We start from the raw sequence: 12,843 nt of genomic DNA on the forward strand, positions 1-12,843 counted from the left end.
GATGTACAATAAAACCCGATAAAAGAAGAAAGGAATGCAACCATGACGAAACGAGAAAGTTAACAGCCAGAAAGGATGGTAGATCCGGCGAACCGCAGCCACGCCTGATCTGAACTAACCGCAGCCAAGCCCGGGAAAACCACCTGGTTTTTTAAGGCCTTCTGGAATGCCAGGAAGGTGGGATCTGCGGGAATCTAGGGAGGATCACTGCGGAGAAGGCATGCTTCTCTGTGCCCAACAGAAGGAATGGTTTAATTGAGCCACGGTGGCGCAGTGGTTAGAGCGCAGTACTGCAAGCTACTTCTGCTGACTGCCGGCTGCCTGCAGTTTGGCAGTTCAAATCTCACCAGGCTCAAGGTTGACTCAGTCTTCCGTCCTTCCGAGGTGGGTCAAATGACGACGCAGATTGGGGGGGGGGGCAGTGGCTGACTCCGTAAACCGCTTAGAGAGGGCTGTGAACCGATATGTAAGTCTAAGTACTATTACTATTGCCCTTCCCTTCCCTCCCTCCCTCTCCCTTCCTTCCTTCCTTCCTTCCTTCCTTCCTTCCTTCCTTCCTTCCTTCCCTCCCTCTCTCCTTCCTTCTTTCCATGATGGCACAGTAGTTAGAATGCAGTATTGCAGGCTAACTCTGCTAACTGCCACCAGTTCAATCCTGACAGGCTCAAAAGTTGACTCAGCCTTCCATCCTTCCGAGGTGGGTCAAATGAGGACCCAGATTGTTGGGGTCAAGAGACTGACTCTGTAAACCGCTTAGAGAGGGCTGTAGAGCATGTGAAGCGGTATAAAAGTCTAAGTGCTATTGCTTTCTTAAGTTGTAGTGGCGCAGTGGTTAGGATGCAGCATTTCAGACTAATTCTGCCAAACTGCTAGCAGTTCGATCCTGACCGTCCGTCTCAAGGTTGACTCAAGTCTTCCCTCCTTCTGAGGTAGGTCAAACAAGGACCCAGATTGTTGGGGGGGGGGGCAGAGGCTGACTTTGTAAACTGCTTAGAGAGGGCCGCAAAAGCACTGAAAAGCGGTATATAAGTCTAAGGGCTATTGCTATTAATTGAAGGGAATCCAGAATGCAGGAATTCTGTAGGATTGAATCCGATGGGAGATAGGTGGGCCCACCAAAGAACGAGCTATGTAGGGCTTCACAGGTTAGAACCAGCGCCATGAACTGCACCTACAAACATGAAAGGAAAGGTGGCACAAGGACGTACCAAGGTGTGGGCATCAACTGTCCACTGCATTCTGGACCACTTGAGTTCCCACGTGGTCTTAAGGGACAGCGCCACATCCAGGCCATAGCAAGCATAAAGTCACGAAGGGAATCTGGCATGAGTGACTGAAGAGCTTCTCGAGCTAGTAACGGGCACTACTGTCGTGTCCCACTCCTCCTCTGACGGCCGGGTCGGGGAAGTCCATATCAAGCGTGGCTGCAAAGCCTCTGCAGCTTTGCCAAAGTTCTGTCAGAGTTCTCAGGGCAGGCAGGAGACCAGGATGTGACTTCAGCAATCCAAGTTAGACTTTGCCTGACTCAAAGAATGCCAGAAAGCAGATCCTTTATATAGGCCATGGGGTGTGGCTCCATGACTCAGCACTTATCCAGGCTTGCCCCTCCCTTCCTTTTGCTGACATCACCTCTCCACTCTCCGGAAGCGTGGATCTCTCCAGCCTCCAGCTGCCGGTAATTCCAGCTCGTGACTGGCTTCACACTCCCCAGGCTCACATGCTGTGGGGAAGGGGCCCAGCTGCTCTGTTTGTCCAGGCATGGTGCCAGGACTGGGGGCTGGAGGCATGTCAGGCCATTCGTCTTGCTCGGTCTGTCCGGGCATGGTGCCAGGACTGGGGGCGGGAGGCATGCCAGGACATTCTTCTACACTATCAGCGTCCGGCAGGAGACGAGAGGGGCCCGGCTGCGGAGAGGGGGGCGAGCGAGGCACAACAACTACTCTGAGACTCTTGGTCTGCCAGCTCCTGCTTGAGGATCAGGAGACGGCTCTGGCCAGGAACACCTTTGCAACGAGACAATGTTCACTTAGCAACGGAAATTTGGAGATCAATTGTAGTCCTACGTCGAGGACTTGCCTGTATTACCTGAGACTCATATGCATAGAAAGCTCCTGTACGATGCGGTCATGCTTTCCGGTGGATGAAAATTTCCCCAACCAACTTGGAAAACTGGGAAATTCTTGCAAATAGCCTCTCATCAGCTCCCCAGGCAAGACGCTTGAATAGATTGCCTGGAAAAGGAAGGAAATGGGTTTTAGCACTTTTACTCTTGTGTGATAAAATACAGAGAATTGAGGAGGCAGAGCAGAGACCAATTAAGCAAAAAGATTAAAGTTGAAATGAATAATCCCATCAGTGATTCAGAATTAACTATTTTTTGGAGTACACCTTTTTCCTCCCCAAAAAAGAAGGTGAAAATCTGGATGCATCTTAAATTCCAAATGTAGCCCTGCCCAGCTTCTCAAACGGAGGTTTCAGAGGCTGAAAAAAGCATCAGAAACGGAGCTTCAGAAAAGAAGCCCCCAAACAGAGCTTCAGAGGCTTTTTTTTTCTGAAGCTCTGTTTCGGAGGCTTTCAGAGGCAGAAAAAAGTTTTTTTCTGAAATGGGAGTTTCAGAGGCAGGAAAAAAAAGCCAAAAAAAAGCAAGGCACAGAGCTCACAACCAAGGAACTTATTGCTAAAATTCACCTCTGGGAACAGCTGATTAGGGGTATTCCAGGAAGCCGATCCACCTGCCAATCAGCTTTTTTCTTATTTTCCTCCCCAAAAACTAAGGTGCGTCTTACACTCTGGTGTGTCTTATACTCCAAAAAATACGGTATTCTATTTTCTCTTCTTGCCTTTTTAAATTAATAGAAAAGGACATTCTTCTAAAAATATTATTCCGGAACTCAACGGATCTGTAAATATCACTAGCTTTCTATGCTTGTCAAATGTAGCATTTATTTCGTCTGCAGCTCTGATTTAGAATAGAATAGAATAGAATAGAATTTTATTGGCCAAGTGTGATTGGACACACAAGGAATTTGTCTTGGTGCATATGCTCTCAGTGTACATAAAAGAAAAGATACGTTCATCAAGGTACAACATTTACAACACAATTGATGATCAATATATCAATATAAATCATAAGGATTGCCAGCAACAAGTTATAGTCATACAGTCATAAGTGGAAAGAGATTGGTGATGGGAACTATGAAACGATTAATAGTAGTGCAGATTCAGTAAATAGTCTGACAGTGTTGAGGGAATTATTTGTTTAGCAGAGTGATGGCCTTCGGGAAAAAACTGTTCTTGTGTCTAGTTGTTCTGGTGTGCAGTGCTCTATAGCGTTGTTTTGAGGGTTTATAGCATCTTATCCATAAGAATGCTTTCAAATGCTCTAGAAATAGATTTGACTCTCCTTGGCTTTCTGTTATTTGAAAAGAGAACATGAAGAATACAAGCCTGTATGTCTTACAAAAAAAAAAAAAATAAACACCGTACATAATTATTGTTCTTCTAACAAACATGACATTTAAGAAAAAGTTAAGTTCTAAATTTGAAACTAGGTAAATTGGTACTGCTTTGGAGTTCTAAAAAATGTGCTACTCAAATCAACTGCTGGTTAGTATGCAATCTAACCAAAATGACGTGAACGATTAAAAAAGCTGACATCTGTTGCAATAATATTTCAAAGTGTATGCTAGATAAAATAAACTAGATAAAATAAAATATGCTAGATAAAATATTTTCAAAGGTTATTGTTCTGTCCTCCTTCGCCTCCGTCCGAGTGATGGCTTAATTAGCCGGCACTATCAGCTCTGGCAGCAAAATATCGAGTATCTGCCAAGTGTCTCTGTTATCTCCCTCGACACCGATGAGCTACTCAGGAACAAACGTCAGCTCTTAGTCAATCAGTTGATTTGCCTGCTACAAAGAGGCACAGCAGCTCTTGCTGCCTTTATATCCTGTGGGGTGTGGCTCCATGACTCAGCACTTCCTAGGCCTGCCCCACCCCTGCTTCTGTTGTTCCCTTCTCTCCTGCCTATGAAACCTAGGGTCCAACCAAGCCTGATTGCCATCAGCTGGCTCTGAAGGCGTGGTCTGGGGGGGAAGAGTCAGGGGACGGAGGCCTCGTTATCTCCTCCACCTGGCCTGCCTCTGGCTCCTGGAGCTGAGCCAGGGAAGCCGGTGCTCCCGAGGTAAATCCTGACGGCCCTTCCCCCTCATTTTCCAAGTCACTTTCTGGCAGGAGGCCCTGCTCCAAGTCACTTTCTGGCAGGAGGCCTGGCTTGGGGGCGCAGACACAATAGTTATGCTAGGAAAAAATAAAACTCTGAATTCATTTTCTGATACTTGTCTTTTCCAAGCCAGTTTGGTGTAGTGGTTAAGGCACCAGGCTAGAAACCAGGAGATCGTGAGTTCTAGTCCTACTTTAGGCATGAAAAGTGGCTGGGTGACTTTGGGCCAATCACATGGAGACGGTGAGTTCTAGTCCCGCCTCAGGCATGAAAGCCAATTGGATGACTTTGGATCAGTCAGTCTCTCTCAGCCCAACCCACCTCACAGGGTTATTGTGGGCGAAACAGGAGAAAGATGGAGCATTAGGTAGATTTGCCAACTTGATTTATTTATAAAAATAATAAAGGTGGGATAAAAATAAAATCGATAATGTGCCATCAAGGCTGTTAAGTTCTCGTGACCACATAGATAAATCCCTTGGGTTTTGCAGAGAAAAATAATCAATAATGAAAAAAATAATAATCCGAACTGGCTTTTAAGACAACTGCATGATTATTTTTGCAAGAAACAAGTTTTTAACTGGAATCTCATCTACACCCAGAACAAAAGAGCAATATAACCTGAGTGGGCAGAAGGCTCCAGTTCTGTCGACTGCGAATCTGGCGGTCAACTAAATCGCCATCGCAAATGCTGTCCGCGGTTTTGCTAAGTAAGATGAGTTCTTTCTTCAAGTCGTTCCTGAAAAAGACGGGAGAGAGGGCGTATTTATGCCGATGGTTATTAACCGTCTTAAATGCCGACAACTCTTTGTCAAAAATGAACGATCGGAACTCACCCAGCGGCGGCGGGCTTGACATGGATGTAGTTTTCTTGGACAAAGAGGGGCCCCAGAGAGTAATCGTGGAAGAACAGATCTGCCTTGTCTATAAGGGACATGTGAGAGGTCTCTTCTCCCTTGGCGAAGACCTTCCTCACCACGTCAAAAGGACCCTGGAGAAAGGGAAGTCATTGAGGGAAACTGCTAAGATTATTTATTATTATTTTATTATTTATTTGATTTTTATACCGCCCTTCTCCCGAAGGACTCAGGGCGGTGTACAGGCAACAATAAAATACAAACACCACAGTATACAATTTAAAATGCAAGTTAAAAAACTTATTATAAATTAGCCTAGAACTTTAAAATTTATAAAACCAAACCCCATTTAAAATTAGTAGAAAATTTAAAATAGATAAAATTTATATAATTTAAAATTTAAGCCAGCCCCGCGCGAATAAAAAGGTATGACTTCAGTTCGCGGCGGAAAGTCCGAAGGTCAGGTATTTGACGTAAGCCTGGGGGAAGCTCGTTCCAAAGTGTGGGAGCCCCCACAGAGAAGGCCCTTCCCCTGGGGGCCGCCAGCCGACAGATGCGCCTGAAGCAGGCAACCCATCGGTCGGATGGGCCGGCACTTGTATCAAACACCCCCTCACAACAAGTGAGTTAGAACTTCATTATCTCAAGGGGCGGTTATGTCCTACACCTATGATGGTGAACCTATGGCACGCTTGTCACAGGTGGCATGCGTAGCCATATCAGCTCCAGCAGGCACGCGCATGCCAACCAGTTGATTTTCGGGGCTTCTGAGCCCACCAGAAGTAGGGAAACAGGCTGTTTCCTGCCTCCGGAGGGCCTGCGGGGGGGTGGGGAAGGCCCGTTTTTCTTTCTCACCTGGCTCCAGGTCCTCTCTATGCATCTGGGGAGGGCGAAAATAGCCTTCCCCCAGGCCTTCTGGAGGCCTGAAATGGCCTGTTTCCCAACTTCCGGTTGGACAGGAAATGACGTTTTTTTGCTGTCCCCAGCCTCCAGAGACTCCTAGAGAGGCTCTGGAGGATGGGGACAGCAAAAAACATCACTTCCTGTCCAACCGGAAGTTGGGAAACGGGCCATTTCGGGCCTACGGAAGGCCCTCCGAGGGGGTAGGGAAGGCTACTTTTGCCCTCCCCAGATGCATAGAGAGGACCTGGAGCCAGGTGAGAAAGAAAAACAGGCCTACCGGGCCATCGCATTTCAGGAGCAAGGGGTGGGAGGGAGGTTGCGCGTGCATGCGCAGGGCGAGGCACATAGAATTATGGGTGTAAGCACACACGTGCGCGAACCTTACCCCCACGCCCCCATCCTGGCACGTGATGGCAAAAAGGTTAGCCATCGCTGTCCTACAGAGTTCTGATTTGGATCACCTAAGGTGGCAAGTAGCGGAGAATAGATCTCTTAACTCTCTGAAAAATATACAATACGCCTTATCTAGAATGTGTATTATTATTAATTAGGCAAATCTGGATGTTTGACGGTGTTACAAATATCGTCTCGGGATGAAAGCAGTTCCAAGTAAAGCTGCCGTCTGCAATTGACTGATGGCAAATTTGTCAATGCCGATGGTGTTCAAGTGGTGCTCCAGTTGTTTTGGGATTCCAAGCTGCCTATGACTATTGGTACCACCCTTGCTTGCCTTTGCCATAGTCATTCTATTTCGATTTGTAGGTCGATTTGTATGTTGTTCTCTTCTTCAGTTCTTTCTCTTCTCTTCTGCTGCCTCCAGGGCTGCCACATCCACGATCCAGACTTCGTTGTTGTTGTCGTCGTTGTCATCATCGTTATATTAATTTGTGGATCACACCACCATCTCATAAACTTCATCAGGTCACTTTAGGAGAATCCTGTGTTATATTTTTTGCTATGTGCCTACTGCAAGACTTGTTTTTTTTATGTCCAGCACTGGTTGTTTTAAGTAAACAACCTATTTCTCTTCAAATTTGCAAACCACATTGTCTGCATTACCACGGGTTGCATTCCCCATCCCCTTGCTCGCGTTACAATCAGGTGTCATTTCCAAATACATCAATTAGCGGGGACTTGCTTTCTTCCTTGATAAAAGTGAGGTTCTTAAACCTTGCCAAAATCTTACGTTTGCAGTTTATTTATTTATTTATTTAATTTATTTAAATTTTTATACCTCCCTTCTCCCGAAGGACTCAGGGCGGTGTACAGCCAAAGATAAAAACAATAAAATATACAAAGTTAAAATATCAATTTAAAAAACATATTCAATAATGGCTGAATTAAAACCGTCAATTGACCCAACCTAAAATAACCCATATAAAATTACAAAAAGTTAAAATTTAAAATTTAAAAATCAGGCCAGTCCCGCTTGGATGAATAAGTAAGTTTTTAATTCCCGGCGAAAGGTCCGAAGGTCAGATATTTGGCGTAAACCGGGGGGAAGTTCGTTCCAGAGGGTAGGTGCTCCAACAGAGAAGGCCCTTCCCCTGGGGGCCGCCAGCCGGCATTGCTTGGCGACGGCACCCTGAGAAGACCCTCTCTGTGGGAGTGTACGGGTCAATGGGAGGCATAAGGTAACAGCAGGCGGTCCCGTAAGTACCCGGGCCCTAAGCCATGGAGTGCTTTTTTTAAAGTTATGTGATCTGTATCTAGGTGCCACTGGGTGTTTAGTAGCGTCATGCGAAATGTTCCACATTTAAAAACCCTTAAGAATTCAACGAAGTTCCGCTTTGAGGTCAAATCACCGTTCTAATCCCGCAAAAGGCTTTCTGATGGGACGCCAATCTTGGAACGCTTCTGCAAGTCATTTCAAACTTGAAGCTAAACGCCTCCAAACCCCCTTCCTGAAGTTCGTTGCACAGACCTGGGCCTTCGATCAAACTTACCAGCTTAATATCCTTTTTGGCTTTACTGGCGTCTTCTTTGACACCGTCGTAAGTCAAGGTTTTGTCTCGGGCACACCACATGCTGAGATTATGCAACACCTGTCGACAAAAGGAAAGCACAAAGGTTCAGGCTAGCTCGTAAGGAAAAATCTACATTACTGTTGTTTAATAAACGGATTCTACCGAATCAATATTACCCACTGGTCATCTCGTTTTATAAAATAATTCCTTTCTTTCAACCAAACAACCCCTTCCTTTTCCGTATCAATGGTCCCTGCTTCTAGTTGCGTCAAATCAAATGCGTCTGGAACGATGAACAGAATTCTGTATCAGATGCCAGTCCTGATAGGTGACTCACCTGTCTGATATCCTGATTAGCCGCCAAAATGAGTTCGTTCATTGCCGGTGGTGGAACCTTTAACCCTTCTTTGAAAGCAATGGACATCATAGCGCCCTGGAACAGCCATTCGTTTCGTGTCAGCAAATAAGAGAACAATTGTGGGTCAGTAAAGGACTTACAAGTAACACTGTTCATTTACAGAGTTGGAAACGGGCAATGTTACCTCAATATCAACACAGATGTTCTCTTTTTTTACATTAGAGAGATCTGTATGCATTTCTGTAGAAATATGAACGTACAGAAATCTTGTCTAAACCTCCCTGTGTACAGAGTTCAGGGAAAAGTTGCAGATATATATATATATATATATATATATATATATATATATATATATATATATATATATATATATAGGCCTTCGGGTTTTCTCCCGCGTAAAATTGGAAATGCCTTGGCGACGTTTCGATGAAGACTCATTCGTCATCTTCAGGCTTCAGCTTTGTGTTCTGGGAGCTCCCAGAAGCACGAAGCTGAAGCCTGAAGTTGACGAATGAGAGTTCGTCGAAACGTCGCCAAGACACTTCCAATTTTACGCGGGAGAAAACCCGAATAACCAAAGACCTACATACAAACACCCGCGAAAACCTCAGAAAACGCACACACACACACACACACACACACACACACACATAAATTGCAGGTTCTGGTTCCTGCCCTAGCAACTAACTTTTCATTATAGGTAGTCCTCGACTTACAACAGTTCCTTTAGTGACCATTCGGAAGTTACAATGGGACTGAAAAAGTGATGAATGACCATTTTTCACACAACCGCTGAAGCCTCCCCAAGGTGACGTGACTTGCATTCGGATGCTTGGCAACTGGCTCACATTTAAGATGGTTGCAGTGTCCCGGGGTCATGTGATTCCCTTTTGTGACCTTCTGACAAGCAAAGTTAGATTCACTTAACAACCGTGTGGCTAACCTAACAACTGCAGTGATTCCGTTAACAACTCTGGCACGAAAGGGTATAAAAAGGGGGCCAAAATTCACTTCACAACTGTCTCGCTCCGCCACAGAAATTTTTAGGCTCAACTGCGGTCGTAAGTCGAGGACTACCTGTATTCTTATTTCTTCTTCTCCTTGACTGGACAACTTCAAACTGCAGTTAAGAATGTCACTTCAGATTGTGCCTACAGAAAAATAGCACATCGGGGAACTAATCCAAAAGGCTCCAACTTCGTTTAGCACAAGTCACAATTTCTACAAGCTTTATTAAAGGCGTTATAAACCACCTTTTATATTCGTTTTCAAAGACAGTACATATATTCAGCACGCTAACATATGCACCCCCCCCTCTTAAGGCAAATCCTGAAAATGAATCAATTAACATAGTTAAACATAGTAAATGTTGTACCTTGATGAACGTATCTTTTCTTTTATGTACACTGAGAGCATATGCACCAAGACAAATTCCTTGTGTGTCCAATCACACTTGGCCAATAAAATTCTATTCTATTCTGTTCTATTCTATTCTAGTTGGAAATTACAATATATTTTTAAGGATAACAGACCGCCCAACGTTCCAAGCAGAATGTTTTACAATGTAGGCCCCCAACAACAAACTTAAGGTGAAAGTAGCTAAAATCATGAATGAGTTTTCTTCCAGGGGCCATTATTAGCTTCTACTGCAGAAGTCGGCAACCTGTGGCTCTGGAGCCGCATGTGGCTCTTTCATCCCTCTGCTGTGGCTCCCTGTCGCCGGTTGGCTCCACAATTGATAGGGCTTTCGGTTAGGGCAGGTAGAGGAAAAAGGACGCCGCGCTAGGAGGAGACTCTATGGTGGGGGAACCAGACTTCCGGTTGGTAGAAGAATAAGGATGCTGCGCTAGACAACTCTATGGTGGCGGTGAAACTGTACTTCTGGTTGGCAGAGGAAAAAAGGACACCGTGCTAGGAGGAGACTCTATGGTGGGGAAACCGGACTTCCGGTCGGCTCCAGAATTGAATGTGGGGCTTCAAGTTAGAATCTTTGTGGCTCTTTGAGTGTTTTAAGGTTGCCGACACCTGTTCTACTGCTCAATGAATCTCCCACACTCTCCAAAAGTAAGCTCCAAGAAAATAGGGCCACCCAAGTACAAGAAGAGACCAAAAAACGAGCCTCTGGGAAGGATTCCTTACCTTGATCTGCTCCACTCTCGGCCTCGGAAAACGAAGGTCAAAACAATAGTGGACCAGAGAACGGATCTTGGGATGGTTCCGATCGTTACACATGCAAATTATTGGAATTTTGGTGTGCTTTATAAGGTCAATTAGCTCCTGCAAAAAACAAAAGACGGGATAGGATGAAGTTCAGAACCACTGTAGTAATTACTCAACAAGACTGGTCCGCATTGAACAGGATCTAGCAGATTGAAATGCTGTCACAAAATTAAGATTCCCAGACATTGTGAACAGGTAAATTAAAGCAAGTTTGACCCTTTTTGTTAAGTTCCTCTAAGAGCAGCTTAAAATCGTTGGCCAAGTGGGAGGAATATGTAGAGAAAACAGGGGTCTGTCTTTACTATAAGTCTATGACCAGCGCTTCTACTAGTTGCAAGAACTGCTATTATAGAACAGGGACGATTGTAACATTTTTTCAAGGGCTCTTGAAAGTCACCTTTTCATACGGGTTTTTCTGGAATGACAGTCTCCCCACCCATCTTCTTGATGACAAAGCCTTACTGAACTTTATTTCTGTTTTGGGACAAGCTGCCTCAGCACAGGAAGCCTCTGGTGGCTCAGACTGCTAAGACAGTCTGTTATTAACACAGCTGCTTGCAATTACTGCAGGTTCAAGTCCCACCAGGCCCAAGGTTGACTCAGCCTTCCATCCTTTATAAGGTAGGTAAAATGAGGACCCAGATTGTTGGGGGCAATAAAAGTTGACTTTGTATATAATATACAAATGGATGAGACCATTGCTTGACATAGTGTAAGCCGCCCTGAGTCTTCAGAGAAGGGCGGGATATAAATGCAAATAAAAAAAAAAGCAATGTACAGGTACATTTTAATAAGAACATGTTATTAAGTTCTACTGATTCCCAGTAGGATCCAATCTTGAAGGCATCTGGATGTCAGTCCAAAACCAGGTTAGTACCAGCCGCCAGAGAAAAAAAGAAACTTTTATGCTAGTCTGACCCATCTCACGACTCATCAGTTGTCTGAATTGAGTGTATTTATCAGCTCAGAAGCCACCTTTATATGTTCAGATCAATCCCGTGACTGGTAATATTTCATATCACATTCCTCTAACCCAGGAGTGTTCAACTTTGGGTGGCTGGGGAACTCTGGGAGTTGAAGTCCACAGGTCTTAAAGTTGCCAAGGTTGGAGACCCCTGCTCTAACCTGATGTTCTGTCTCCTTCCCCACTTCAGACCCCACGTTGCTCCCATATAACACCTTATCCTGCGTGGCCTGCACTGGCTGCCGGTAGCCTTCAGGGTGCAATTCAAGGTGTTAGTGACCACCTTCAAAGCGCTCCATAGCTTATCTACAAGATCGCCTTCTGCCACCGATAGCCTCCCAACGACCTGTGCGCTCCCACAGAGTGGGCCTGCTCAGGGTGCCATCGACCAAACAATGTCGGTTGGCGGCCCCCAGGGGGGAGAGCCTTCTCTGTGGCAGCACCGGCCCTTTGGAACGAGTTACCTCTGGGGTTACTCCAAATCCCTGACCTCCGAACCTTCAAGCGGGAATTGAAAACTTTATTATTTAATCGTGCGGGACTAGCCTAAATGCATTTTAATTATAGTTTTTAAATTTTAAAGGGTTTTATGTCGGTCTTGACCGTTTTAGTAAATTGGCCAATTAAATATTCGTTTTAAATGTGTTTTAAATTTATTTATATTATGTGTACTCTTGTGTTTTTAATACGGCTGTAAACCGCCCTGAGTCCTTCGGGAGAAGGGCAGTATAGAAATTGGATTATAAATAAAATAAAAATAAATAAAAAGACCCACGAGCTGGCCTTCAGCCAGTGGATTCACGGCTCTTATCAGTCTTGGCAGAGAAATCGCAGCTGCCTGCCAAAATTCAAACAAATGACTCACGTAGCAAGACTTTCAGCTCTTTTTGAAACGGTTCAGCTAAACTTTTGCTTCCCGTGGAGTGAGAGCAGTCCCAAAGCTCCTTATATATCCTGTGGGGTGGGGCTCCTGCCCCACCCTTCCCTTTGATGATGCCGCCTCTCTAATATTCTGAAGCACGGTCAATCCAAGCTTGATTATTATTATCAGCTGAATCTGAAGGCGTAGCCTGGGGAAGGGAGGAATCAGGGGATGACGGCCTCATTACGTCCTCCGACTGGCCTGGTTCTGGCTCCTGGAGCTGGGCCAAAGGAATCGGTGCTCCCGAGGTAAGCCCTTCCCCCTCACTTGCTGAGTCACTTTTGGGCATGGGGCCAGGTTCCGGGGCTGGAGTCACAACACCTGAGCCTGAATTTGAATGATGCCTTTTCTTACCTGCTAGATTTATCTGGGTTTTTTTTATTTTATTTAAAGTTTTTCAGTTCTCAATGGTTTTTAAGCTCAAATAAG

General features: G+C 45.2%; 1 protein-coding gene across 2 annotated transcripts in view; it reads right to left on the minus strand.

The window, feature by feature from the left end:
• Window positions 1-12,843, minus strand: part of RFC1 (replication factor C subunit 1) — a 50,694-nt gene that overhangs the window by 2,908 nt on the left and 34,943 nt on the right. For both annotated transcript variants that reach the window (XM_058192541.1, XM_058192540.1), the window contains 6 exons: window positions 10,448-10,585; window positions 8,288-8,383; window positions 7,930-8,028; window positions 5,060-5,214; window positions 4,845-4,962; window positions 2,086-2,231 (listed from right to left, as the gene is read on the minus strand). In XM_058192541.1, coding sequence (XP_058048524.1) covers window positions 2,086-2,231; window positions 4,845-4,962; window positions 5,060-5,214; window positions 7,930-8,028; window positions 8,288-8,383; window positions 10,448-10,585 — 752 coding nt within the window. The remainder of the gene's footprint in view (window positions 1-2,085; window positions 2,232-4,844; window positions 4,963-5,059; window positions 5,215-7,929; window positions 8,029-8,287; window positions 8,384-10,447; window positions 10,586-12,843) is intronic.

The sequence above is a fragment of the Ahaetulla prasina genome, chromosome 8 (assembly GCF_028640845.1).
Source record: "Ahaetulla prasina isolate Xishuangbanna chromosome 8, ASM2864084v1, whole genome shotgun sequence".
NCBI lineage: Eukaryota > Metazoa > Chordata > Lepidosauria > Squamata > Colubridae > Ahaetulla > Ahaetulla prasina.